This window comes from Ailuropoda melanoleuca, chromosome 20 (genome assembly GCF_002007445.2).
Source record: "Ailuropoda melanoleuca isolate Jingjing chromosome 20, ASM200744v2, whole genome shotgun sequence".
NCBI classification, from domain to species: Eukaryota; Metazoa; Chordata; class Mammalia; order Carnivora; family Ursidae; genus Ailuropoda; species Ailuropoda melanoleuca.
This window is the reverse complement of record NC_048237.1, coordinates 10118334-10143723: the sequence shown is the minus strand read 5'-3', so window position 1 is coordinate 10143723 and position 25390 is coordinate 10118334. Positions and strand designations below refer to the sequence as shown.

At 35.3% G+C, this 25390-nt stretch overlaps 1 protein-coding gene across 3 annotated transcripts in view; it reads right to left on the bottom strand.

Annotated features, from left to right (window-relative positions):
* Positions 1–25390, bottom strand: part of ARHGAP5 (Rho GTPase activating protein 5) — a 106667-nt gene that overhangs the window by 25489 nt on the left and 55788 nt on the right. For 2 of the 3 annotated variants that reach the window (XM_002918511.4, XM_034648362.1), the window contains exon 3: positions 5849–5996. In XM_002918511.4, coding sequence (XP_002918557.1) covers positions 5849–5996 — 148 coding nt within the window. The remainder of the gene's footprint in view (positions 1–5848; positions 5997–25390) is intronic. The other variant, XM_034648363.1, reaches the window with a different exon arrangement.

Genomic DNA, 25390 nt, shown 5'->3' with positions numbered 1-25390 from the left:
CTAGAGATTTAACACAATCCCTATCAAAATACCAACAGCATTTTTCACAAAGCTAGAACAAACAATCCTAAAATTTGTATGGAACCACAAAAGATGCCAAATAGCCAAAGCTATCCTGTAAAAGAAAAGTGGGAGGCATCACGATTACGGAGTTCAAGCTATATTACAAAGCTGTAGTCATCAATACGGTATGGTACTGGCACAAAAACAGACACATCCATCAATGGAATGGCACAGAAAACCCAGAAATGGTCCCACAACTATATGATCAATTAATCTTTGATGAAGCAGGAAAGAATATCCAGTGGGGGGGGGAGTCTCTTCATCAAATGGTATTGGAAAACTGGACATTCACACGCAGGAAAATGAAACTGACCACTTTCTCACACCATACACAAAAATAAATTCAAACTGGATAAAAGACCTAAATGTGAGACAAGAAGCCATCAAAAGACCTAAATGTGAGACAAGAAGCCATCAAAATCCTAGAGGAGAACACAGGTAGCAACCTCTCTGACCTCAGCAGTAGCTACTTAAAAGAAAGCCGCCTGAAGCAAGGGAAACAAAAGCAAAAATGAACTACTGGGACTTCATCAAGCAAAAGCTTCTGCAGAGCAAAGGAAACAATCAACAAAACTAAAAGGCAGTCTACGGTATGGGAGAAGATATCTGCAAATGACGTATCTGATAAAGGGTTAGTATCTAAAATACATAAAGAACTTATACAACTCACCACCCCAAAAACCAAATAATCCAATTAAAAAATGGGCAGAAGACATAAACAGACATTTCTCTAAAGACATACAGATGGCCAACAGACACATGAAAAGGTGCTCATCATCACTAATCATCAGGGAATCCTACCTGTCAGAATGGCTAAAGTCAGAAACACAAGAAACAAGTGTTCATTAGGATGTGGGGAAGAAGGAACCCATGGGCACTGCTGGTGGGAATGCAAACTTGTATAGCAACTCTGGGACAGTATGGAGGTTCCTCAAAAAGTTAAAAATAGAATTACCACCCTACAATCCTCAACTGCACCCTGGGTACCCAAAAAATACGAAAACACAAATTCAAAGGGATACATGACCCCAACGTTTATTGCAGCACTCGTTATTAACAGCCAAATTACGGAAGCAGCCCAAGTGTTCACTAACAGATGAATTCATAAAGTACCGATTTGTGTATATATTACAATGGAATATTATTCTGCCATAAAAAGGAATGAAATTTTGCCATTTGCAACACACAGCTAGAATTAGAGAGTAAAATGCTAGGCAAAATAAGTCTGAGAAAGACAAATACCATATGATTGCACCTATATGTGGAATTTAAGAAACAGAACAAACGAGCAAAGAAAAAAAAAGGGAGAGAGAGAGACAAACCAAGAAACAGACTCTTCACTATAGAAAACAAACTGATGGTTATCAGAGGGGAGGTAGGTTGGGGGATGGGTGAAATAAGTGATGGGGATTAAGTAGTGCACTTGTCCTGAAGAGCACTCGGTGATGTATGGAATGGTTCAATCACTATATTGCACACCTGAAACTAATATAACACTGTATGTTAACTACACAGAAATTTTTTTTAAATCGCAGAATTAAAATGTATAAGAATAGAACAAGGGATGGAAGGTTAAACATACTGTTACTGGGTTCTAAATCATACATTATAGTGGTGTAATATTTGACAGTGAGCTGTGATTAAAGATATATATTTCAAATACTAGCATACCACTAAAAAGATCTAAGACAGATATAACTGATAACCCGAATATGGGTTAAAACAGAATTTTTTAAATATTCAATTAATCCAAAGATGGCAGGAAAAAAAGAAAAAAGGAATAATAATCACATGGACAAAAAGAAAAATAAGATGGGAGATTTAAAACCAATTATATTGATAACTGTATTAAAAACCAATGATCTAATAAACACTCCAATGAACACAAATGAATTATCAAACCCAATGATATGCTGCCTACAAGAAGCTACATTAAATATAAAAATACAAATACGCTACAAGGATTGAAAAGACATACCACACAAACAGTACTCAAGGAAAATATCATTGACTATTTATACAAAGTGACTATATTATACAAAGTAGACTTAAGAAGGAATATTATAAAGCATAAAATGAATGCTTTATAATAATAGCTCAGTTCATTAAGCAGACAATGCTAAATGTATATGCCAACTAAAAGAATTTCAAAACACATGAAGCAAAACCTAACAGAACTAAAAAGGAGAAAGACATATATAATCATGACTGCAGATTTCAATAGTATTCTTTAAGTAATTAAAAAAAAGTCAAAAGTCAACAAAAAAGTCAAAAAAAGAAAGTAAGGATCTATGAGGCTTCTTAAAGAACGTGACCTAACTCCCATTTACAGAACCCTTTACCCAACAGCTTAATAAAACATTCTGTTCAAGGTCCCATGGAACATTCTTCGAAATAAGACTATATTCTGGGCTATAAAACAATCTAAACAAACTTACAGTGAAACCAAACTGCTTGTTTTCCAACTGCAATAGAATTAAACTAGAAATGAGTAACAGAAAGATACCTGGAAAATATTTAGAACTAAAATATTTCTGGGGAGCCTGGGTGGCTCAGTCGGTTAAGTGTCTGCTTTTGGCCCAGGTCATGGTCCCAGTGTCCTGGGACTGAGCCCCACATTGGGCTCGCTCAGTGGGGAACCTGCTTTTCCCTCTCCCTCTGCCTGCTGCTCCCCCTGCTGTGCTCTCTCTCTCTAGTAAATAATAAATTAAATTAAAAAAAAAAAGAAAATACTTCTAAAATAACCGAGTTAAATAAAAAAAAAAAATCAAAAGGGAAATTTACAAAGTATTCCACACTGAATGCAAATGTAAACATATCAAAACCTGTGGTATTAAAATAATGCTTAGAGGAAAATATTAAACATTAAATGTTATAGTAAAGATTGGTCAAAATCATTAATCTATGCTTCTACTTTAAGACATTATAAAGAAGCCAAATAAAAGCAGAAAAAAGGGAATTAAAAGTAGAATTCACTGAATTAAAAAACAGACAAAAGACCAGAAACAAAAATCAATAAAACCAAAAGTTGGTTCTTTGAAAAAATCAGTAATATTGATAAACAGCTCATGAGAAGGGAAAAAAAGATACAAATTAGTGACAAAAAATCAAAAAAGAAGACATCACTACAGATGCTACAGGCGTTAAAACACTGATAAGGAGTTTTATAAACAACTTTATTCCACCTTGGATGAAATGGACAAGCTCCTTGAAAGACACACAAAAAACCAAAGCTTACTCAAGAAATCAAAAATCTGTACAGCACTGTATCTACTTAAAAATTTTAATCCATAGTTAAAAACCTCCTCATAAATATAATTCCAGGTCCAAACAGTTTCAACTGGTGAATTATACTAAAATTTAAGAAAGAAATATTACCAATTCTGTACAAACTTTTTAGAAAACAGACTCAAGTCTGTGATGCCAGTTTTACTCTGATAACCAAAGCCAGACAAAGACATTGCAAGTAAAGAAAACTATAGACCAATATTCCTCAGGAAGCAGAAATCCTTAACATCTCAATAAACTGAATCCAGCAATATATTAAAAAGACAAAACATTATGACCGAGTGGTACTTATCCCAGGGATGCAAGTTTAGTTTAACATTTGAAGATCAATTAATATAATTTACTATATAAGCAGACTTTAAAAAGAGCCATATGATCACCTCAACAGATGAAAAAAAAAATCACATGACAAAATCTACATCCATTTATGATACAAGGAAACAAGAATAGAAGGGAACTTCTCAACCTGATAAAGAGCATCTACAAAAACTCCCAAAAGCAAGCTAACATTATCATTATTCTTCACAATGAAACACGGGATGCTTTTTGGGGTGATGAAAATGCTCTACAGCTTGATTGTGGTGGTGCTAAATGGCTACAGAGTTATCAAAACTCACTGTACAATTAAAATTGGAGAATTTCACTGTATGTATATCATCAATGAAGATGAATTTTAAAACTACCATAATGGCTTCTTCAAGGCTGTTTAAAAAGTTTAGTCCTTTAAACAAGGCCTGCTGATTGACTATAACAGTAAAAGTACTGCTCATTTACACCACTATGTCTATGAATCCCCAAACAACAAAGTACGAGACTTTTAAATAGTAAGTAACTGATATATATTTACATTATAAGTAAAACCTTCAAAAGATGGTTGTGCTACAAGTGCATATCGGGAATTCAATATTGCACTCAAGCAATTGAGAATTTTCTGCTAAAACTCATCAGCATTAATCAGTAAAATCAAAAACACTACCACTACCACCACAAAAGAAATGGGCTTTAATCTTCTATATGACAATTCTTATGATCTTATGATACCTCAGTACACTTCTAACAAAGCACTTAAATATATAAATTACCTGCCAGTTAACTGAATTAATCCAAATTATGCTAAGAATTGGGGTATAATTTCATTTTACCTTACACTTGGAATTCATTCATTTTCCTCATACCAAATCACTCAATTACCATGAAAATTATTCAAGAAATGGGAATTTTTAATTAAAAAAATAAATGTACAAAATGCTATTATTACTTTATTATTTTCTAATTACTAAAGAAAAATATTTCCTAATTTCTCAGTCATATCCATAAAGCCAAATTATTTTACTATAGCAAATGAGAATTCTTTAAGCTCAATGCAGAAAGCTAATATTTTAAGAAACTTTGCACTTCTACCACGCTAAAGATGAATAGACATATAGACAAGAAAACTGGCTAAAATACTTTGTGGAAGGAAAAAAACAAATGATTAACAGTGTATCCAAATGTAGGCTCTATAAATTAACACTTATTAATGGAACAGGGAAGATATAGGCTATTTCAACTATAATACTAGCGGATAACCGTTATTGTCCCATATTCCATCCCCTTATTAAAACTTAAAGTCAGCACTTCTCACCAAACAGTCAACCCAATAGGTATAGAACTGTACATCCAAGTAAAAATGAGCTTGACATTTTAGACAGGACAGATATCCAATTCTGTCTTTTAAACAATGCTTATTTATCAAAGAAGATCATTAAGAATAAAGTTAAGATGGAATTAGTTCATGTTTTCAAACCATTAAATTTTGTAGTCCATTCAATTACTGAGGTTTCAAGACTAACTCATGTTTTTAAATGCACATAAACAAGATAATATTCTACCTCTATTTCTCAATTTTGACTACTCTAGCCCTCAGGTAATAGTTTGCATTGGACAAAGTAAACAACACAGGCTGGTTTTTAAAATAATGAGGGTATCTGCACCCCCCTTAAAAATACAACTCAAACCATATAAAACACATCAAGATAGTGCTGCTAAATAAATATTAATATCTCAAACAAGCAGCCTTTCATACATTTATAAATACTGCTATGAAATTTGAAATAAAAATTCATGTGTAAAATGGGTAATAGAAATAGTACTAGACTTAAAAAAATTGAAAACTTTCAAATTATCTATTTAAAATCATAACTATGATTAAGTAGTAGCATAATTTAATAATCAAGTTATCCTAAATTCCAGAGTAAGGTAAGTAACATTTTAGCCTTCGACTTACCCATTTATTAGAGAAGTCCAACAAAAGCATTAATGGCGAACAACAGCTTTTTCAAATATCAGATAGGTATGTCTAGAGTTAATACTACTCAAGACAATCAAACCTAAGAAGAACTATACACACACCTCTATCAAAATTTAGCTTTTATGAATCATGAACATTTGACAAACTGTTAGTATAGCAAAAGTGAAATTTTAAATTAAATCTCTTGCAATGATAATTCTATCCTACCTGTATCTTCAATAAATTCCACACATTTTTCAACAAATAGTGGTATGGGCTTCTCAGCTGTAACCAGATCCTGGAGGGGCATCCCAAAGTAATTACTTTCCCAATTTCTACGTGTTGGTGGATTGAAGTTCTTTGTTTTCTTTTTCTGCTATAAGAAAACATATTCAAGTTAAAACTATTAAAATTTCCTTCAGAATAACATTCGTATTTAGCAATGTAAATACACATTTTTTTATCAAAGTAAGTATTTAAAAGCCACATCTATCCTAAATGACCACCAATATGGGACTCAGTCAAATTCTGCTAAAAGCAACAACTTGAGCAATGGAAAGAAACAAAACATGAACAAAGAAAAAAATGACTGACTAGAAAGAATGTTCCTTTTGGAAAATAGGAAAGTTGATAGGTAGGGAAATTAGAAAACATCATTTTTCAATGTCCACTCAAAGGAAAAGTTGGAAGTAAGCACTGCTCAATTTAGTTTAGCTGTGGTCTACTAATTCTATTTGGTCTTTGGGGCAGGTCCAAGTGCATAGGTCCAAGGTTTTTGTGCATAGCTGTATTTATAAGAACATAATACAGCTTTAGTTATTGATTATACAATGAAACTACATAACTTCATGAATTTTAGTCCCATTATTTGTCCCTTATTTTCCCATTTTCTTCCTATCTATTATTTCTTAAATGTTAAGATAATTTTCTTAAGTAATGGATAAAACATTTTCACAATAGGAAAAACAAAATGAAACACTAATTTTCAGAGTTTAACCTCAATCTAGTACTGGGAGAAAATGGGTTCTTAACCACGGAGTGAACATCTCAAAAACCTAAGGAGGTACTGTCTAGAATTCAATTGCTGAGGAGATTATGAGTTAATTTTTCTGGAGTAGGATATTGTAAGCATCTCCAAAGATAATTCTATTATGCATCCCTAGCTGAGAATCTCTAAAATAAAGGAAGATGAGTAAATTTTCAGAAATTCAAAGATGTTAGAGCATTTTTATTGTTCTCTTTTCAGTTTATCTACAAACTTATTTTCTCTGATAAATCACGAACCTATACAAATTTGTCGTTAAGTATCATTACTGACTTGTAAATAGGATAAAAGCATACCATTTCTTTTCAGAAGGGGGGGATAGGAGAGGGAGGACAGGAGAGCTTTCTATGCCTAAAGCAATACTCATCTTAATTTCCCATTCTTTCTGAAGGAGTCTTTCCTTTGGATGGATCCCCCAATGTATTCTTCCAAGTCTCTGGCTATCTTGAATAATTACCTAAGTCCTTTCTTCATTTCGATTTCAGGCTGCTCCATCTAGCAAACTTCTGGAGCTCATGAAATCCAATTTCTATATCCTCATGTACTATATCTCAAGGATATGGATTATATACAACCCTGATATGTACAGATCACATATAATATAACTAGGTATCTGGAATATTGCCAACAAAGCACTGGAATGTTTGATCTGGCTCAAGAGCTCAACACACGAAGCCAAGTAGTGTGGATCCTTACTCCTTAAATAATCCTTCCACTACCACCACCACCAAAACAGAACAACATGAAAGGAAGTGGAAATGAAAACACTTAAGTAGGACAGTGGCTGAGTCCTCTTTCTCAGGAACATTAAGGTGCTTTCCAGCCTGCAAACTACCAGGTGCGAAACTTGATTTGAAAATTGAAAACTGTGGCAAAGATGGATGTATTTTGTTTAAAGAGATAATACAGCAATGAAAGAGATTACACTTAGGAAGATAAATTTAAAAGAGGAATGCTGGCCTATGACAGAAGCAACAGGAACAAATGATAAAAAGATCTTAATAGATCTTTGCCACCTGAAGAACACAGTTACAAGAAAAGTAAGCTAGCTAGCTGGTCCTAAATGTTCTAGTCAACTCTTAAGAAATCCTCTTTTCAATACTGCCTTTTAGGAACCAATCTAAACTCTCAGATGACTGAAAACATTCCACCCTTATCCTTGGGATCATAGGAAAGAAGAAAAAAAAATGAAGTGTAAACTTTATCTAGTAAGCAATTAATACTTGACTAAAATTGGGAGGGTGAAGACAAGGAAACAAAATAAGGTAGATCCTCTGGCTTATGCTCAGGGAACAATCCCCAAGGTCTATAAAATTACAAGGGCAAATTATTTAATTCTGTGGTTATACCAAGATTCAGGGCTAGTAATCTAAGGTAATGAAAGGCTAAGTGTCTTGTAGCATGGAATTTCTGGCAAACTCTAAAGGGATAATTTACTAACAAAGAACTGCCCTGACAGCTCAAGTTATAATTCATATATATTAGGAGGGAAAAAAACCAAAAAGTTCTGTGATTTTACTAATTTTTCTATTAACTGGCACTGATATAAAAGAATATTCTATGCAGATAAAAGTTTTGGATTAGACATTCCTATACTAGTTTTTATGATGAATAAAAATGTATATAATTCTTTTTTTCTAATAGTGATAGTTCTTAATCATCAGAATTCAGGGAGTTCTTTTAAATATGTGAATTTTGAAAAACTCTACATAATTCTGATATACATCCCTTAGTTAAGAGTTGCTGATCTACAGCTATACATTTACACCAATTCAAAATGAATTTTGTAAGTTAAAGTAAGGTTAAATGATTAAAACCGCTATAAAATGCCATCAAGATTCTCTGAAATGCAAGAAAAGGATGAGGAGTATAGTTATTTGGTAATTATTTCCATAACTTTTGAAGAAGCATTGTCAGAAACGGCAGCCCTCAATTAAATAATTATGCCAGCAGGAAAACATCTGATTTATGATTACCCAACTTTTGATTCATACTACAGTCACACTATCTTTATTTCTGCTTAAATGCAAATGCCCAGTCTTATTTTTCTGGCCACTCAGGCAAATCTCATGTCATGTCAGCTACGAATGAATACCCACAGTAAAATAAACATTCCATTCACAAATAATGTATACAGTGTTATCAATTAAGTGTTCAGCAGACATTCAACTATCACTTAGTGTAAGAAAACAGGATCAGGAAAAGGTATGTAAATAGCTCTTTCTAGAAACTGCCCTCCCACTCCAGTAATATCAGCAATACAACAAAGGAGGGCATCTAAGCAACATCCTCAAATAAATACTGTAATCAATAACATTTAAAAAACATACCTCAACTGCTCCTTTTGCAACCAACTGAAGAAAAAAAGCAGTTAAGGAGGCTTTCAAAGAGCCAATACAGGAAACAAGAAAATTTGGTATTTTCTAATTCTCTTAAATTTAAGATAAGATTCTTGGAGGGGGGAAAAAATCGAAGAAATGAGACAAAAGGAAGCAAAATGTAAAGAAACTAGAGGGAAAAAACCCATTAAAGAAATGAAAAGCTCTTCAATAAAAGACTCCATGTAACTGTAAAGATCAGAATAAAGTGAAAAAGATATCAGAGTTCCCCTTTACTGTATCATTCCTACGACACATTCCAAAAAATACTTTTGCTTCCATTTTAAAGAGTCTCGATTCTCCTTTCCTTAGCTATTTGCCCCATAATGCTATTTCCTTTTGCAAATACTGCAAAAAAGTCATATATATTAGATGTCTTTAATTCCCTCTTATATGTACTCAAATTAGTCTATCATCCTCATCATTCCATTAATCTGTTCTTATTAAGGTCACCAATTGATTGTTTTGCAACAGTTCATTCCCAACTTTCATCTTACTTGATCTTTCAGCAGTCACTCTCTTCACTGGACTTTGAGAACAGCACTTATATTACCTCACTCACTCTCCCCTTACTATGCCTTCTCTGCTGGTCCCTCTTACCCATCCTTATAATTCTGTGAAGACCCCAGGCCTCAGTCCCTGACCATCTTTTTTTCTTAACATCTATACCCACCCTCTTCATATTGTCATCCATCTGCTGATAACCCAAATACTTCCAGCTCAGCTTTTTCACCTGAACTCTAGATTCATTTGAAACACTCTACTGGACATCTTATTTTCACTTCAGTGTCTAAGAAAGATCTCTTTCTTAACATGTGCAAAACTAAGCTACTGATGATTTCCTTAAATCCTTAAAATGTTCCCCAACTGCAGCCTTACCCATCTCAGATGCTGACAATTCGATCCTTTAGTACCTCAGGCTAAAAAGCTTTGATTCCCTTTTTCTCTCATACCCTACTTCCAATTGTCAAGCAAATGTATTAGATATAGAATCTAACTACTTCTTAAAGCTATCATTTCATACATCTAGATTATCACGTCAACTGCTCAATCCATTCCCCCCTGGTTTTACCACTGTCCCCTCAGACCATTCTCAATAGAACAGCCAGAATAATAGTAGCTGCCTAAATAGCAGCCTACAAGGCCATATACTATACAGTCAGCATGCCTTGAAGTCTGCTCTTTGTATTCCAACTTCATTTCCCTCTACTTTCTTCATCATTTACTCCTTTCTCCAGCCACATGGCTTACTTGCTGTTTTAACATGCCAGGCATGCTTCTGACTTAAAGAGTTTTTTTAATACTGTCTGTTCCCTTTACCATTTCAATGAAGCCTACGTCATGACTACCCTATTAACAACTGTAATCTTAATCCCTGTCTTCTAGCTCCTGTCCAGTATTCCCAATCCTCTTTACTGCTGTTTCTATCTATAACACTACATTCTTTATTTATGTATTATTATTATTATTGTTATTATTACTTGGTGTCCCCTACTACAATTTAAGCTCCACAAAAGGGAAGGGATTTTTATCCGCTTTGTTCATCAACATTCTCCAAAGATCTGAAATACTGCCTGTAAAAAAGAGCAAAGTACAAAAGGATCTGAGGTCTCTTGAAATAACACCAATATGTAAATTAAATGATCTCATCATGTACTAGGAAGATATCAAATAGGAGTGAACCATCAAGTTACAGACATACCATATTCAACTCAGTAAGTTTCAAAGAATCTTAGAAGCATCCAGGCAGAAGAAATAAAGAACAAACAGTAGAGGGAATATATCAGGCTAGCTTTAAAGTTCTCAGGAAAACTGGGAAGTCAGAAGACTCATCGATAGGGATATTCACAGGAAAAGAATTGTCAAGAATTCTTAGCTAGTATGTCAATTCGGATGTGCGTTAACAAGCAACTATAAAATTTTTTCAAAGTTCTCAAAAATGTAATATTATTTAAATAACAGCACAAACCCCTGAAAAAAAACACGTGATGAAATATCATTGATAATAAAAAGCTTTTATGTGGAGAATTTGTGCTATGGAAGAAAGAATGAACATTTTTATATAGTTACACATAGAATTAATCTTAAATTACAGTGGAATGGCTATATAATAAAATAGATTGTACAATTTTGTGGCTCAAGCTACAAAATGTAAAAATAATTTGGTAAGAGGCCAAAATCAAAGGCCTCAATATACCCTAAAAGAGAAGGGGAAAAAAATAAGAAATCGTGTAATTATGCTAATGAATGACAGCGTATCATGACAGACTACTAGGAGAGATAAGAATGATAAACTGAAACAGAGGTTCAATACATATTTAATGACAAAAATAAACAGCACACAAACTAACAGTTTGTTCTTTTTTCCTTTTCTTTCTTACATTTTTCCCCCACCTGAAGTGGAATAAAAATAGGGAACAAGACAAAAGCAAACTGATAGTTACAAAAATAAATATAAATGGAGTAAGATCAACTAAAGAAGATTCTCAGACTTGGTACAAAACTAAACCCAACTAGGGGTGCCTGGGTGGCTTAACTGACAGAGCACCTGCTTTTGGCTCAAGTCATGATCTCAGGGTCCTGGGACCCAGCCCTGAGTTGGGAATCCCTGCCAGGTTGAGAGCATGCTTCTCCCTCTCCTCCTGCTTGTGCTCTTGATCACTCTCTCCTCTCTCATAAATAAAATGTTAAAAAACAAAAAACTCAACAAAAGAAATGCCATTTAAACAAAGGGATTCCTAAGAGTTGAAAATAAAAGGATAGGAAATGTAATGACTTTCTTTTTTTTTTAAAGAGCAATGTTAAATTGGAGTTGCCTTCACGGAAAAAGCTTTGAACTATACAGTTACCCTATTCTCTATTCCTTTTCTCCTGTAACATTAATTCTTAATTTAAATTCAATACTCTCTGATACTTGTCATCTTTAAAAACAAACATGAAAACCCTCCTCTAACCTCATGTTGACCTCTAGCTACTACCCCAATTCTTGCTTCCCCCCACCTTGGCTTTTTAAGTTTTTATTTTAAGTTTTTAGTCTAATTCCAGTTAATCAACATACAATGTTATATATTAGTTTCAGCTGTCTTGCTCCCTTTCATAGCAAAACTTCTTGGAGGTGCCATCTACATCTACTATCTACTTTTCACATCTAGTTCACTCTTCAACCTACTTCCATCAAGGCTTTCTCTTCCATTCTATTTAACTGCTTGTCAAGATCAGATACTTCTACAGTATCAAATTAAAAAGAAACATTTCTCTTCACCCTTCTTGAGTTCTCTAGAAACATTGTTTCCTGACTACTACTTCCTTAACCACTTGCTCTCTTGGCTCCCATTTCATTACTCTTTGCTCAAAGGATTCCTTTTTCAGTTTCACCTGCCAACAACCCTTCCTGGTTTACCCAAACTCTGTTGTGAGCCCTCCATTCTTCTCTCACTATACTCTATATCCTTAGGTGAATTTATCTAATCCTTAGTTTTAAATCCTGATACCTCTTTTTCTAAGTACCAGATTCATACACCTAACTTTTATACTTTCATTGGGACCTTGACATAGGTATTTTAAACATAACCTAAAAAGCACAAAATAGATGTCTTGATTTTCTCTGGTCTGAAAGCTTTCACCCCTTGTCTTCACTATCTACCCAGCTGCTTAGACCATAAATCTAGGAATTGATCTTGATTTTCCCTCTTCCCTTACTCTCCACAGCAACTGCATAAGCAGCCCTACTGGAATGACTTCCAAAATATTATGTAGAAACTATCCACTTTTCCCTTTCTTGGCATCTGTACTTGGCAAAATACCTAGCACACGATAAATAGATGTTCAGTAAACACTGACAGAAGCACACAAAATTATAGGAACCAGAGAAGGGCTTTATCATATAAGATTTTGGTTAATAAATACACAAAGTACCATTTGTTGGTTTATTTACCAGCCTATGGAAAGTTTCATTATACCAAATTCTTCCTACTATAGGAGTCACTATATAGGTATACTTAAACTTAAGCATCCAAACCTAATAAAACCAGGATTCATACAAAATAATGATTACACATCATAAAATTACAAGAAAAATTAAAGAGCCAACTCTATGTGAATTCATTTGGATATAAGGTGCTGCACTTCCTTTTTTAATTTAAATTCAATTAATTAACATATAATGTACTATTAGTTTCAGAGGTAGAGGTCAGTGATTCATCAGTTATATAATTCCCAGTGCTTATTATATCACATGCCCTCCTTACTGTACTTCACCAATTAACGCGCCGTCACCCTTCCCCTCCAGCAACCCTGTTTATTTCCTATAGTTAAGAGTCTCTTATGGTTTGTCTCCCTCCCTGATTTCATTTTGTTTTATTTTTCCCTCTCTTCCCCTATGATCCTGTTTTGTTTCTTAAACCCCACGAGATCACATAATTGTCTTTCTCTGATTTATTTTGCTTAACACAGTACCCTCTAGTTCCATCCATGTCATAGCAAATGGCAAGATTTCATTTTTTAAATGACTGCATAATATTCCACTGTGTATATATATACACACGGGTGCACACATACTACATCTTCTTTATGCATTCATCTGGACATCATGGACATCTGGGCTCTTTCCATAGTTTGGCTATTGTGGACATTGCTGCTATAGACATCGGGGTGCGAGTGCCCTTTCGGATTACTACTTTTGTATCTTTGGGGTAAATACCCAGTAGGGGAACTGCTGGATCATAGGGTAGTGCTATTTTCAACTTTTTGAGGAACCTCCATACTGTTTTCCAGAGTGGCTGCACCTGCTTGCTTTCTCACCAACAGCATAGGAGGGTTCCCCCTTTTTCTGTATCCCTGCCAGCATCTGTCGTTTCCTGACTTAATTTTAGCCATTCTGACTGGTGTGACGTGGTATCTCATTGTGGTTTTGATTTGTATTTCCCTGATGCCGAGTGATCTCAACACTTTTCATGTGTCTGTTGACCATCTGGATGTCTTCTTTGGAGAAGTATCTGTTCACGTCTTCTGCCCATTTCTTGTTTGCATTTATTTGTTCTTTGGGAGCTGAGTTTGCTAAGTTCTTTATAGTTTGAATACAAATCATGGAACACTACAACAACAACAAAAAAATAGAGAAATTAAAAAAAAAAGATTTTGGATATGAGCCTTTTATCTGATATGTCATTTGCAAAGTATCTTCTCCCTCTCTGTCGGCTATCTTTTGGTTTTGTCGACTGTTTCCACTGCTGTGCAAAAGCCTTTTATCTTGACAAAGTCCCAATAGTTCATTTTTGCCTTTGGAGATGTGTCTAGTAAGAAGCTGCTGCAGCCGCAGTCAAAGAGGTTGCTGCCTGTGTTCTCATCTAGGACTTTGATGGATTCCTGTCTCACATTTAGGTCTTTCACCCATTTTGAGTCTATTTTTGTGTATCGTATAAGGAAATGGTTCAGTTTCATTCTTCTGCATGTGGTTGTCCAATTTCCCCAATAGCATTTGCTGAAGACTGTCTTTTTTCCATTGGGTATTCTTTCTTCCTTTGTCGAAGATTAGTTGACCACAGAGTTGAGGGTCTGCTTCTGGGTTCTCTATTCTGTTCCACTAATCTATGTCTGTTTTTCTGCCAGTATCATGCTGTCTTGATTACAGCTTTGTAATAGAGCTTGAAGTCCAGAATTGTGATGCCACCAGCTTTGGTTTTCTTTTCCAACATTCCTTTGGCTATTTGGGTCTTTTCTGGTTCCATGCAAATTTTAGTATTATTTGTTCCGGCTCTATGAAAAAAGTTGATGGTATTTTGATAGGGACTGCATTGAATGTATAGACTGCTCTAGCATAGACATTTTAATATATTTCTTCCAATCTATAAGCATGGACCGTTCTTTCATTTCTTTGTGTCTTCCTCAATGTCTTTCATGAGTGTTCCCTAGTTTTCAGATCCTTTGCCCTTTTGGTTAGGTTTATTCCTAGGTATCTTATGGTTTTGGGTGCAATTGTAAATGGGATCAACTCCTTATAATCCCTTTCTTCTGTTTCATTGTCAGTATACAGAAACTCAACTGATTTCTGTGCATTGATTTCTGTGCATCCTGCCACTCTGCTGAATTCCTGTATGAGTTTTAGCAATTTTGGGGCAGAGTCTTTTGGGTTTTCCACAGAATATCATCATGTTATCTGCGAAGAGAGTCTGACCTCTTCTTTTCAATTCAGATGCCTTTTCTTTTTGTTGTCTGACTTCTAGTACTATGTTGAAGCAGTGAGAGCTGACATCCCTGCTGTGTTCCTGACCTTAGGAGAAAAGCTCTCAGTTTTTCCCCAATGAGAATGATACTCGCTCTGAGCTTTTTGTATATGGTTTTTATGATATTGAGGGAAGTTTCCTCTATCCCTACACTGTGAAGAGTTCTAATCAGGAAAGGATGCTGTACTTTGTCAAATGCTTTTTCTGCTCTTCATCTATTGAGAGGATCATACAGTTCTTGTCCTTTCTTTTATTAATGTAGGGTATCACATGGATCAATTTGCTGATATTGAACCACCCTTGCAGCCCAGGAATAAATCCCACTTGGTCACGGTGAATAACCCTTTTCATGTACTGTTGGATCCTACTGGCTAGTATCTTGATGAGACTTTGGCATCCATGTTCATCAGGGATATTGGTCTGTAACTCTCCTCTTTGGTGGGGTCTTTGTCTGATTTTGGGATCAAGGTAATGCTGGCCTCACAGAAAGGGTCTGGAAGTTTTCCTTCCATTTCGATTTTTTGAAACAGCTTCAGAATAATAGGTATTAATTCTTTAAACGTTTGGTAGAATTTCCCTGGGAGGCCATCTGGCCCTGGACCCCTTGTTTGTTGGGAGATTTTTGATTACTGCTTCAATTTCCTTGCTGGTTATGGGTCTGTTCAGGTTTTCGATTTCTTCCTGTTTCAGTTTTGGTAGTTTATACATCTCTAGGAATGCATCCATTTCTTCTAGACTGCCTAATTTGTTGGCAAATACTTGCTCATAATATGTTGTTATAATTGTATTTCTTCCATGTATTTCATTGATTTCCNGAATGCATCCATTTCTTCTAGACTGCCTAATTTGTTGGCAAATACTTGCTCATAATATGTTGTTATAATTGTTTGTATTTCTTCCATGTATTTCATTGATTTCTGCTCTAATCTTATTTCTCTTCTCCTGCTGGGTTTAGGCTTTATTTGCTGTTCTTTCCCCAGCTCCTTTAGGTGTAAAGTTAGGTTGTGTATTTGAAACCTTTTTGTTTCTTGAGAAAGGCTTACTGCTATATACTTCCCTCTTTGGACTGCCTTTACTGCATCCCAAAAGTTTTGGACAGTTGTGTTTTCATTTGTTTCCATGAATTTTTAAAATTCTTCTTTAATTTCCTGGTTGACCCATCCATTCTTTAGTAGGATGCTCCTTAGCCTCCATGTATTTGAGTTCTTTCCAAATTTCCTCTTATGACTGAGTTCCAGTTTCAAAGTTTTGTGGTCCAGAAATATTCAGGGAATGATCACAATCTTTTGGTACCAGCTGAGACCTGATTTGTGACCCAGGATGTGATCTATTCTGAAGAATGTTTCATGTGCACTCGAGAAGAATGTGTATATTCTCTTGCTTTGGGATGGAATGTTCTGAACATATCTGTGAAGTCCATCTAGTCCAGTGTGTCATTCAAAGCCCTTGTTTCCTTGTTGATCTTCTGCTTAGATGATCGGTCCACTGCAGTGAGGTGGGTGTTAAAGTCCCTTACTATTATTGTATTATTATAGATGTGTTTCTTTAATTTCATTATTAATTGGCTTATATAATTGCACTCCCATGTTAGGGGCATAAATATTTACAATTGTTAGATCTTCTTGTTGGATAGACCCTTTAATTATGATACGGTGTCCTTCCTCATCTCTTATTACAGTCTTTGGTTTAAAATCTAATTTGTCTGATATAAGAATTGCCACCCCAGCTTTCTGTTGATGTCCATTGGCATGATAAATGGTTTTCCACCCTCTCACTTTAAATCTGGAGGTGTCTTTGGGTCTAAAATGAGTTTCTTGTAGACAGATGATTGATGGGTCTTACTTTTTTATCCAATCTGATAATACCTTGTGTCTTTTGATTGGGGCATTTAGCCCATTTACATTCAGAGTAACTACTGAAAGATAGGAATTTAGTGCCATTGTATTACCTGTAAAGTGAATGTTTCTGTATATTGTCTCTGTTCCTTTCTAGTCTATGTTACTTTTGGGCTCTCTCTTCGCTTAAAGGATCCCTTTTAGTATTTCTTACAGGGCTGGAACGTTTTTAACTTTCCTCCTATTTTGAATGACATCATAGCTGGATAAAGTATTCTTGGCTGCATATTCTCCTCATCTAGCACCCTGAATATATTATGCCAGTCCTTTCCGGCCTGCCAGGTCTCTGTGGCTAGGTCTTCTGCCAGTCTAATGTTTCTACCCTTGTAGGTTATGCACCTCTTGTCCTGAGCTGCTTTCAGGATTTTCTCTTTGTCTCTGAGATTTGCAAGTTTCAGTATACACAATGTCTATGTCAGGGTGCTGACCTATTTTTATTGATTTTGAGGGGAGGGTTCTCTGTGCCTCCTGGATTTGAATGCCTGTTTCCTTCCCTAGATTAGGGAAGTTCTCTGCTATAATTCACTCCAACATACCTTCTGCCCCCTCCTTTCCTCTTCTTCTGGGATCCCGCTTATTCTAACATTGTTTCACTTCATGGTCTCACTTATCTCTTGACTTCTCCCCCTATGATCTAGTAGTTGTTTATCTTTTTCTCAACTTCTTTATTCTCCATCATTTTGTCTTCTGTATCACTAATTCTCTCTTCTGTCTCATTTATCCTAGGAGTTATAGCCTCCATTTTTTATTGCATTTCATTAACAGCCTTTTTATGTCAACTTCATTAGATTTCAATTCTTTTATTCCTCCAGAAAGGGATTCTCTAAGTGTCTTCTATGCTTTTTTCCAAGCCCAGCTAGTACTTTTATAATCATTATTCAGAACTCTAGTTCTGACATTTTACTTATACCCATTCTGATTAGGTCCCTGGCAGTCAGTACTGCTTCTTGTTCTCTTTGAGGTGAGTTTTTCCATCTTGTCATTCTTACAGAAAGTGGTCTTGCTATTACAGAGTTGCAGCTATTCTTTTCTTAGATCTCCAGTTGAGTTCACAGGTGTTCAGAATGACTGGATAGCTATCTCGCTAAATTCCTGGTACCAGATGAAAACTAAGGTCTCCTACTCCTCTGCCATCTTGGACTATCTGCCAGTGTTCAGTGATGTACTTCTAATAGTGTGTAAGAACTGAGCACTATTTGCACAGCATCATGCTAGATATTGTGCACAATACAAAAATCAGTGGAAGTAATGTTAAGCTCTCAAGAAATACATTATGGAGGAAAAAATCTCACTACCTGTCATTTAATTAACAGCACGTATAAAAACAGTACATGATTACGTGTCAAAATAATTGAATGCATGGCTTAAATTCAGACTTCAAAAGTTAGAACTTAAAAAGGAAGAGATGAGGTCAGGGATATTTCAGAAATTTAGAAAGAATCTGGTCTGTACTTATTCATCTACACACTTGGACGCCTACCATACGTCAACATAAGCACTCAAGAATCACTAGAAACTGCATTTACTGCTTACTGTATATTAGGTACTTGGTCATATTACATGTATAATCTTAACTGTCACAACAGCTCTCAGACTGCTACTATTTTGCATCTATTTTACATCTATTTCAATACACCTGTAATGTGCAGGAATGAATAATGTGAGCAGAGAGGTATGTAAGGGCCAATTGCCAATGAGTTTAGGTAGGTCCCTAAGAAATCTGAACTTTATACAGGGGCTACAAAACATATTTTACAGGGAGAGAGATTAAGCACTTTATTTTAATATTATCCCTCAGAAAGCAGCACAAAAGAATAGTTGGAAGCAAGGGTAAACAGGAGACACAAAAATTTAAGTTACTGCACCATCTATGCTAGTGAAGCTATGGAGAAACGATCCATCACACATTCCTAGTGGGAATCTAAAATGGTATACCCAGGGGCGCCTGGGTGGCACAGCGGTTGAGCGTCTGCCTTCGGCTCAGGGCATGATCCCAGCGTTATGGGATCGAGCCCCACGTCAGGCTTCTCTGCTATGAGCCTGCTTCTTCCTCTCCCTCTCCTGCGTGTGTTCCCTCTCTCACTGGCTGTCTCTATCTCTGTCGAATAAATAAATAAAATCTTTTAAAAAAATAAATAAATAAATAAAATAAAATGGTATACCCAATCTGGAAAACAGTTTGGCAGTTTCTCATAACACTAAATATGAAAATACCAAATGACCCAGTAATTGCACTCTGGGGCATTTATCCCAGAGAAATGAAAACTTGTATTTATATAAAAAAATCTGTACTTTATGGTTCATAGCTCCTTCATTCATAATAGCACCAAACTAGAAACAACAGATACCCTTCAACAGGTTAAATAACTGTGGTATATCTACAACATAAAATATTACTCAGCAAAAAAAGGGACAAACTAATGCTTTATGGCAACAACTTGACTGAATCAAGGAAATTATGCTGGGAAAAAAAAAGTCAAACTCCAAGTTTCATATGGTATATAACATTCTAGAACTGCCAAAATTATGAAATGACAAATGGAAACCAAATTAGTGGTTGCCAGGAGTTATGAATGGGAGTGAAGAAAGAGGAGAGTGTGGCTTATAAAAAGACAACAAGAGATCTGTTGGTCACAGAATTGTTTTGCATCTTGTAGTGGTCAATACATAAACCTACCCATGTGAATAACTGAACAGAACTAAATACATGCACACACAACACAAATGAGTACAAGTAAAACTGGGGAAATCTAAGTTAAGATCTGTGAATTGTGTTAACATCAATACCCTGGCTGTGATATTGTACCACAGTTCTGCAAGATGTCACATTTGTAGGAAACTGGGCAAAGGGCATATTGGGATCTTTTGGCATTATTTTACAACAGCACATCAATCTACAATTATCTCACATTAAAATTACTACTTTAAAAAAAGATCATCACAATAATCCAAATAAGTTATGACAACTTTAACTAAGATTGTGACAATGAAATGTTATCAACGTACGTTAGAGCAGAATAAAGATCAGCCACGTAAACAGCAATAAACAGCATGTAGCTTTGGCCCACAGTAGCTCCTTCCTGAAAACACATTCTCATCCAATCATGATATGCAGAGGGAAGTAATTGCTATGACCTATGAGGAAAATCCTGTCTTTCATAATGAGCAGGCACAAACATGTCTTGTATGACTGACTTCTAGAATCTCACAGGAATTTCCCTAAAGATCATATTCTGTTACACAGGATTTCTCAACTTCAGTATTATTGATATTCTGGGCTGTATAATTCTTTGTTGTGGGAGATCACCTATGAATTGCGAAGATGTTTAGCAGAAACCCTGGCTTCTACCCAGGAGCTAGCTACCAGCAGCTACTCCCTACCCCAGCTGTAACAGCCAAAAGTGTTTCCAGACATTGCCAGATGTTCTCTGGAGGGCAAAAGTGACCCTGGTTGAGAATGATTGTGCTAGGCTAATAAAAACAAGGACAAAGAACTCAAGTTTGAGAGATAACTACAGATAGATTTCTGGGAAGTCTGAGAATTTTAACTTTAAAAAAGGTCAATACATAACTCAAGGTTGAGAAACATTACTGTAGGGAACACAAAGATGAATGATAATCGTAACTGCCCTCAGTTTATAGTGGAGTAAGAAAAACTTACTAAACTACAAAGAGATAAAACTACTACAAAGCAATTACTTTAGATGACAGGAATAAGTATTACATCGGAGCACATATTTATATCCGTGTAAGAAAGAAGGCTTTAATGGGAGCCAGGACTCCATCAAGGTTTACTTAATCCTTTTTAAAGAAGTCTGTAAAAGCTATAGGTACTGACTGAGGGTCCACACTTTGGAAATCAGGGATGGTGTGAAGGCTCTTTCACACCCTTTAAGCTAACACTAGGTGAAAAGAGGGAAGAGACAGTAACTGAGGGTAAATAAATGTGGTCTGGGTTCTTGTACAAACTAACAGACAAACTAGTTCTAGCATTGATTCATCTCTAAGATGCCATCTCCCTATAAAGCATTTCAACATAAATTATCTACCTGACAGGTATTTTATTAATGTCATTAACAACTTCACCAACCAAAAAACAAACACGTTATCATCCGGAAAGGGTCCTAGCAAAACATCTAGCTATTCCAATGAATAATGGGTGGATTTCCTCCCAGTTTCCCCAAACATATATTTTTAAGTATATTCACATGAAAATGGATTTTCTATTACATTCAGTACTTCATTCTTAAAACCACCGATTTTCCCTTTGCTTCACAACTAATCTGTTAAGTACTTTGTTACTCTAATGGTTGCCAATCAGAGGATCAAGAGAGAAAGAAAAAAAATCTTCAGTTTCACTTACTCTTTCCTCATTATCAAGAGGTTCTTAAGCTAGAGTCGGCCGCTTTAGAAAGTATATGAAACCCTTAAAACTCCAGTAAAATTTTGTGCATGTCCAAACTTTTCCTCAAACTTTCAAAGGCTAAGAATGCTTCCCCTGAAGATCGAAATGGTTACTTTGTACAAAGTATTCAAGGTGTAACTTCCATTTGGACAAAGTTAGATACAATCACAAGATCACTTTCGTCACACACTTATATTTTGTTTTAAATACTGGAAACAACAAAAATTAATACTTTTAAAAAGCAGTCCTTCTGGGGTTTCTCCTTTTGCAGTCATAGATTAAGCCTAATTTACTTGAGGACTCTTTTACAACATCAGCTGGGATGACAAGAAAACATTACAGAGTTAGAAATCATAAAACTATACCTATTGTAGAAATAACTCTTCTAGGATAAAGTGGGACAATTTGCAGTATGCCGAATTTTGAAGTACGTAAAATTGACGACCCTATAAAATTACCCATAAGTCTTGGTATAGTAACAATTGTCCATTGGTATCAAATTATAATAAGAATAGTCTATGTAACAGCAGTTAAGTGACTCCTTGATATATTAATATATTCTAACAATTAAAGTGCTACAGAAAAGTAATTTCAGTATTTGTGGTGTGCCAGTTTTTGCTAAACATTCAAAATACATGAAAGCTAAGAAAAAAAGTTTGAATAGAAAGCCATGCCAAAGAAATTTACATTTGCTTTTAAATTAGTGAAAACAAGCACACCATTTAAATTAAGCCCCATCAGAACAAAGGAGTAAAATAAATACACCTTAAAAACTGACCATCTAGTTACATTTCAATTTGAATTTGAAAAGTACTAAATCATGGTCAAATGGACAGCACAGAACAAGTTCAAAGGAACAGTAAAATATAAACAAATACTCACCTTATATATCCACACCCATATAATATCATAAAATGATATACCCAACACCAGAAATGCCACCAACTTTATGAGAAATTTTAGAAGTGCCATATAACTAATCAGGCATAGACCAATTTAGCCAATTAGCCAGTAAGAAAGCAAGTGAAATGGTTACTAAAGAACACCTCACCAAATGCTTTCCAAATGAAATCAGAGATATGAAAGAGCCAGAAGTTTTGCTAAATCTTGCTGAAAATATAAAATGTTTAATTTTCAACAAAATCATATTTTACTAGACTGAATTCCTTGACAGCAGAACCCACAACCAATTCATTTCTGTATTTTTATTTTTTTAAGATTTTATGTATTTATTTGACAGAAAAAGAGACAGCCAGTGAGAGAGGGACCACAAGCAGGGGGAGTGGGAGAGGAAGAAGCAGGCTCCCAGCAGAGGAGCCTGATGCGGGGCTCGATCCCAGAATGCCGGGATCACACCCTGAGCCAAAGGCAGACGCTTAACGACTGAGGCACCCAGGCGCCCCTTATTTCTGTATTCTTAGCTTCAAACAGTGCTCAGGCATAGCGGACATTCAGTAAGATGCCCGTTGAATAAAATGACAGTTTCCTTAAGTTAAAATAAATGGTAATTACTTAAAAAAAAAAACATACAAACGGTTCTTCTGTCACAACTAAAGCCACATACTCATAATGACTTCAACCGACAATAGTGAACATAATGTACCAGGCCATAAAGATTAATTATAAATCTTGCTTGTAACAGATATTATGGGTTTCATCCCAATTTGGTGGAAAGGCAACCACCCAGAGCTCTAGGGATAAAGGCTTAGGCCTAATTCAGTACCATAAATTCTATTTTCCTGGCCAGAGTTCACTGGTTAGGAATGGATATAGAACCCAACTCAAGGTAAATAGGCTGGAAAAGATGCTGATTGAAGAGTCTGGGAGAGCAACCTTCTCATTCTTCTGAACATACTGCCTTTACAAGAGTGACCCACACTCTCTCCCCCAAGGAAATTCTGCAAGACAATAATAGGTATAATGGATACTCTGTCTACTGACAAGAAATCTAACCAAGGTACTCTCCCAGAATAGACCAAAACAAAAACAAAAACAAAACAAAACTGAAGCTTTCAAGCAGTTCAAGACTATTAAAATGACCTTGCTCATTAAACAAAATCTACCTCTACCCCCTATCTGTATCTGATCTCAAGTACTGCTCTTTCTACAATAAGCTTTTTTAGCATCCAACCTTTATTCAGCTTTCATTAACATTCTTCCAGATGTGAACACTGACAGTCCATCAAATAACTGTGAAGAGGTTAAATGACATACAGTAAAAATGAAAAGCAAACTTACCCTGTAACTTATGCATTTTGATATAGACAAACAATAGTTCAATACAGACATGTATCTCATTACTATCTGGAATGAACAATTATGGATCAAGAGAAAATACTGGTCACCACTGTTTGGGTAAGAGTATTTTTAAAAGGTATTTTACTTAATAAAGACTAAGATTCTATAAGTCAGAAAGCCAAATAATTCTAGACCTAAGATTTATTACATTCTAAAGGATCTACCACACTAATTAGTATTAGGGTATCAATTCACTATTTACTAATATTAAATTAACATTCTGTGACTCAATATATACATATAGACATCTATCTCTTCAGTTTGTTTTGAAGGTATTTTGGTATTCTTCCCCAAACCGTGTTACAATGGCTAGAGCAGTAGAATCTTCTAAGATATATCTGAGAGGTTTAGTAAGAAGGAAGCAGTAAAACAGAAAAGAATATGGACTGGAAGCAACATTTGAAAATAGGAATTGGTAGTTGCTAATATAAATAAAAGAATGAAAAGATTCAGGACCTGGAAGATAGGAAAACAATTTTAAAAGAAGCTAAAAATGAAAAATCATCATACTAACCAACTTACTCTACCACCATAAAATTTACAAAGTATTTTACTATTTCCTGTGAATCAAGCTAAAAGCATTGAAATAGATACTTAAGAGAAACCAAACTGGATTAAACACACTTATACCTCATTTCATTGAATGAGGGTGTTAAAAACCGGCAATTTTGCAAATACAACTCAAATTTCTCATTCAGTTCCTCCTCTTAAGGCACTTTCAATTCAGTAGGTCACAACCAGCACCTCTTCATTTCACTGTAAGACCAGAAAATCAAAATAACGTGTACAGCAGCAGCAAGTGTTATTTTTTGAGATTTCATTTATGTAGAAATATTTATGTGTACAATTTAAACAAAATAATTCCTATGGTTGCAATCAAGAAATGTCATATGAGGTTTCGATCTCATAACACTAAACTCATTTTGGAGTATAAAGGACAATCAAGCATAAAGCCTTCTTTGAATGACAAGGCCAGTTTAAGAGAAACAGAACTCTGAGCCTTCCTTAGAGGACACTAGGGCCCAAAAGTTATGATTTTCCAGGTGTTAAGAAATCTGAGAAAAGATTCCTGGACTATAGCTCCCATCTTAGAATCAAAGAATGAAGGTAAACAGAATGACCTTTCCTCTCAGAGGGGGCAAAAAAGCAAAGAAATGCATAAACTCAGGTTCAGAAATCATAAGAGTATTTAATTAAAAAATAAGTCCAGAAACTAATCAAGCATAATGGGACAAAGGACTGTTGTGAAATACAGCCAGAGTATACGGGGATATTTCAGGCCTGATACATACTATACAGCATTTATTAAGCACTGCTAAATGGCAAGCATCTGAAACACATTCTGATTTCCATCCCAATTCCAAATATTATAATCACTCATTTACAAGTGAAGGAATCAAGCTCAGAAAGAGTGTTACTATTACTCTCTGCATACTGTTCTTAAGGATCACCTCTACTACTTGGCCATTCAACACTGGCAGTTCCTCAAGGCTCACAGGCATTCCTCTGTACCCTCCCCCTAGGTCAA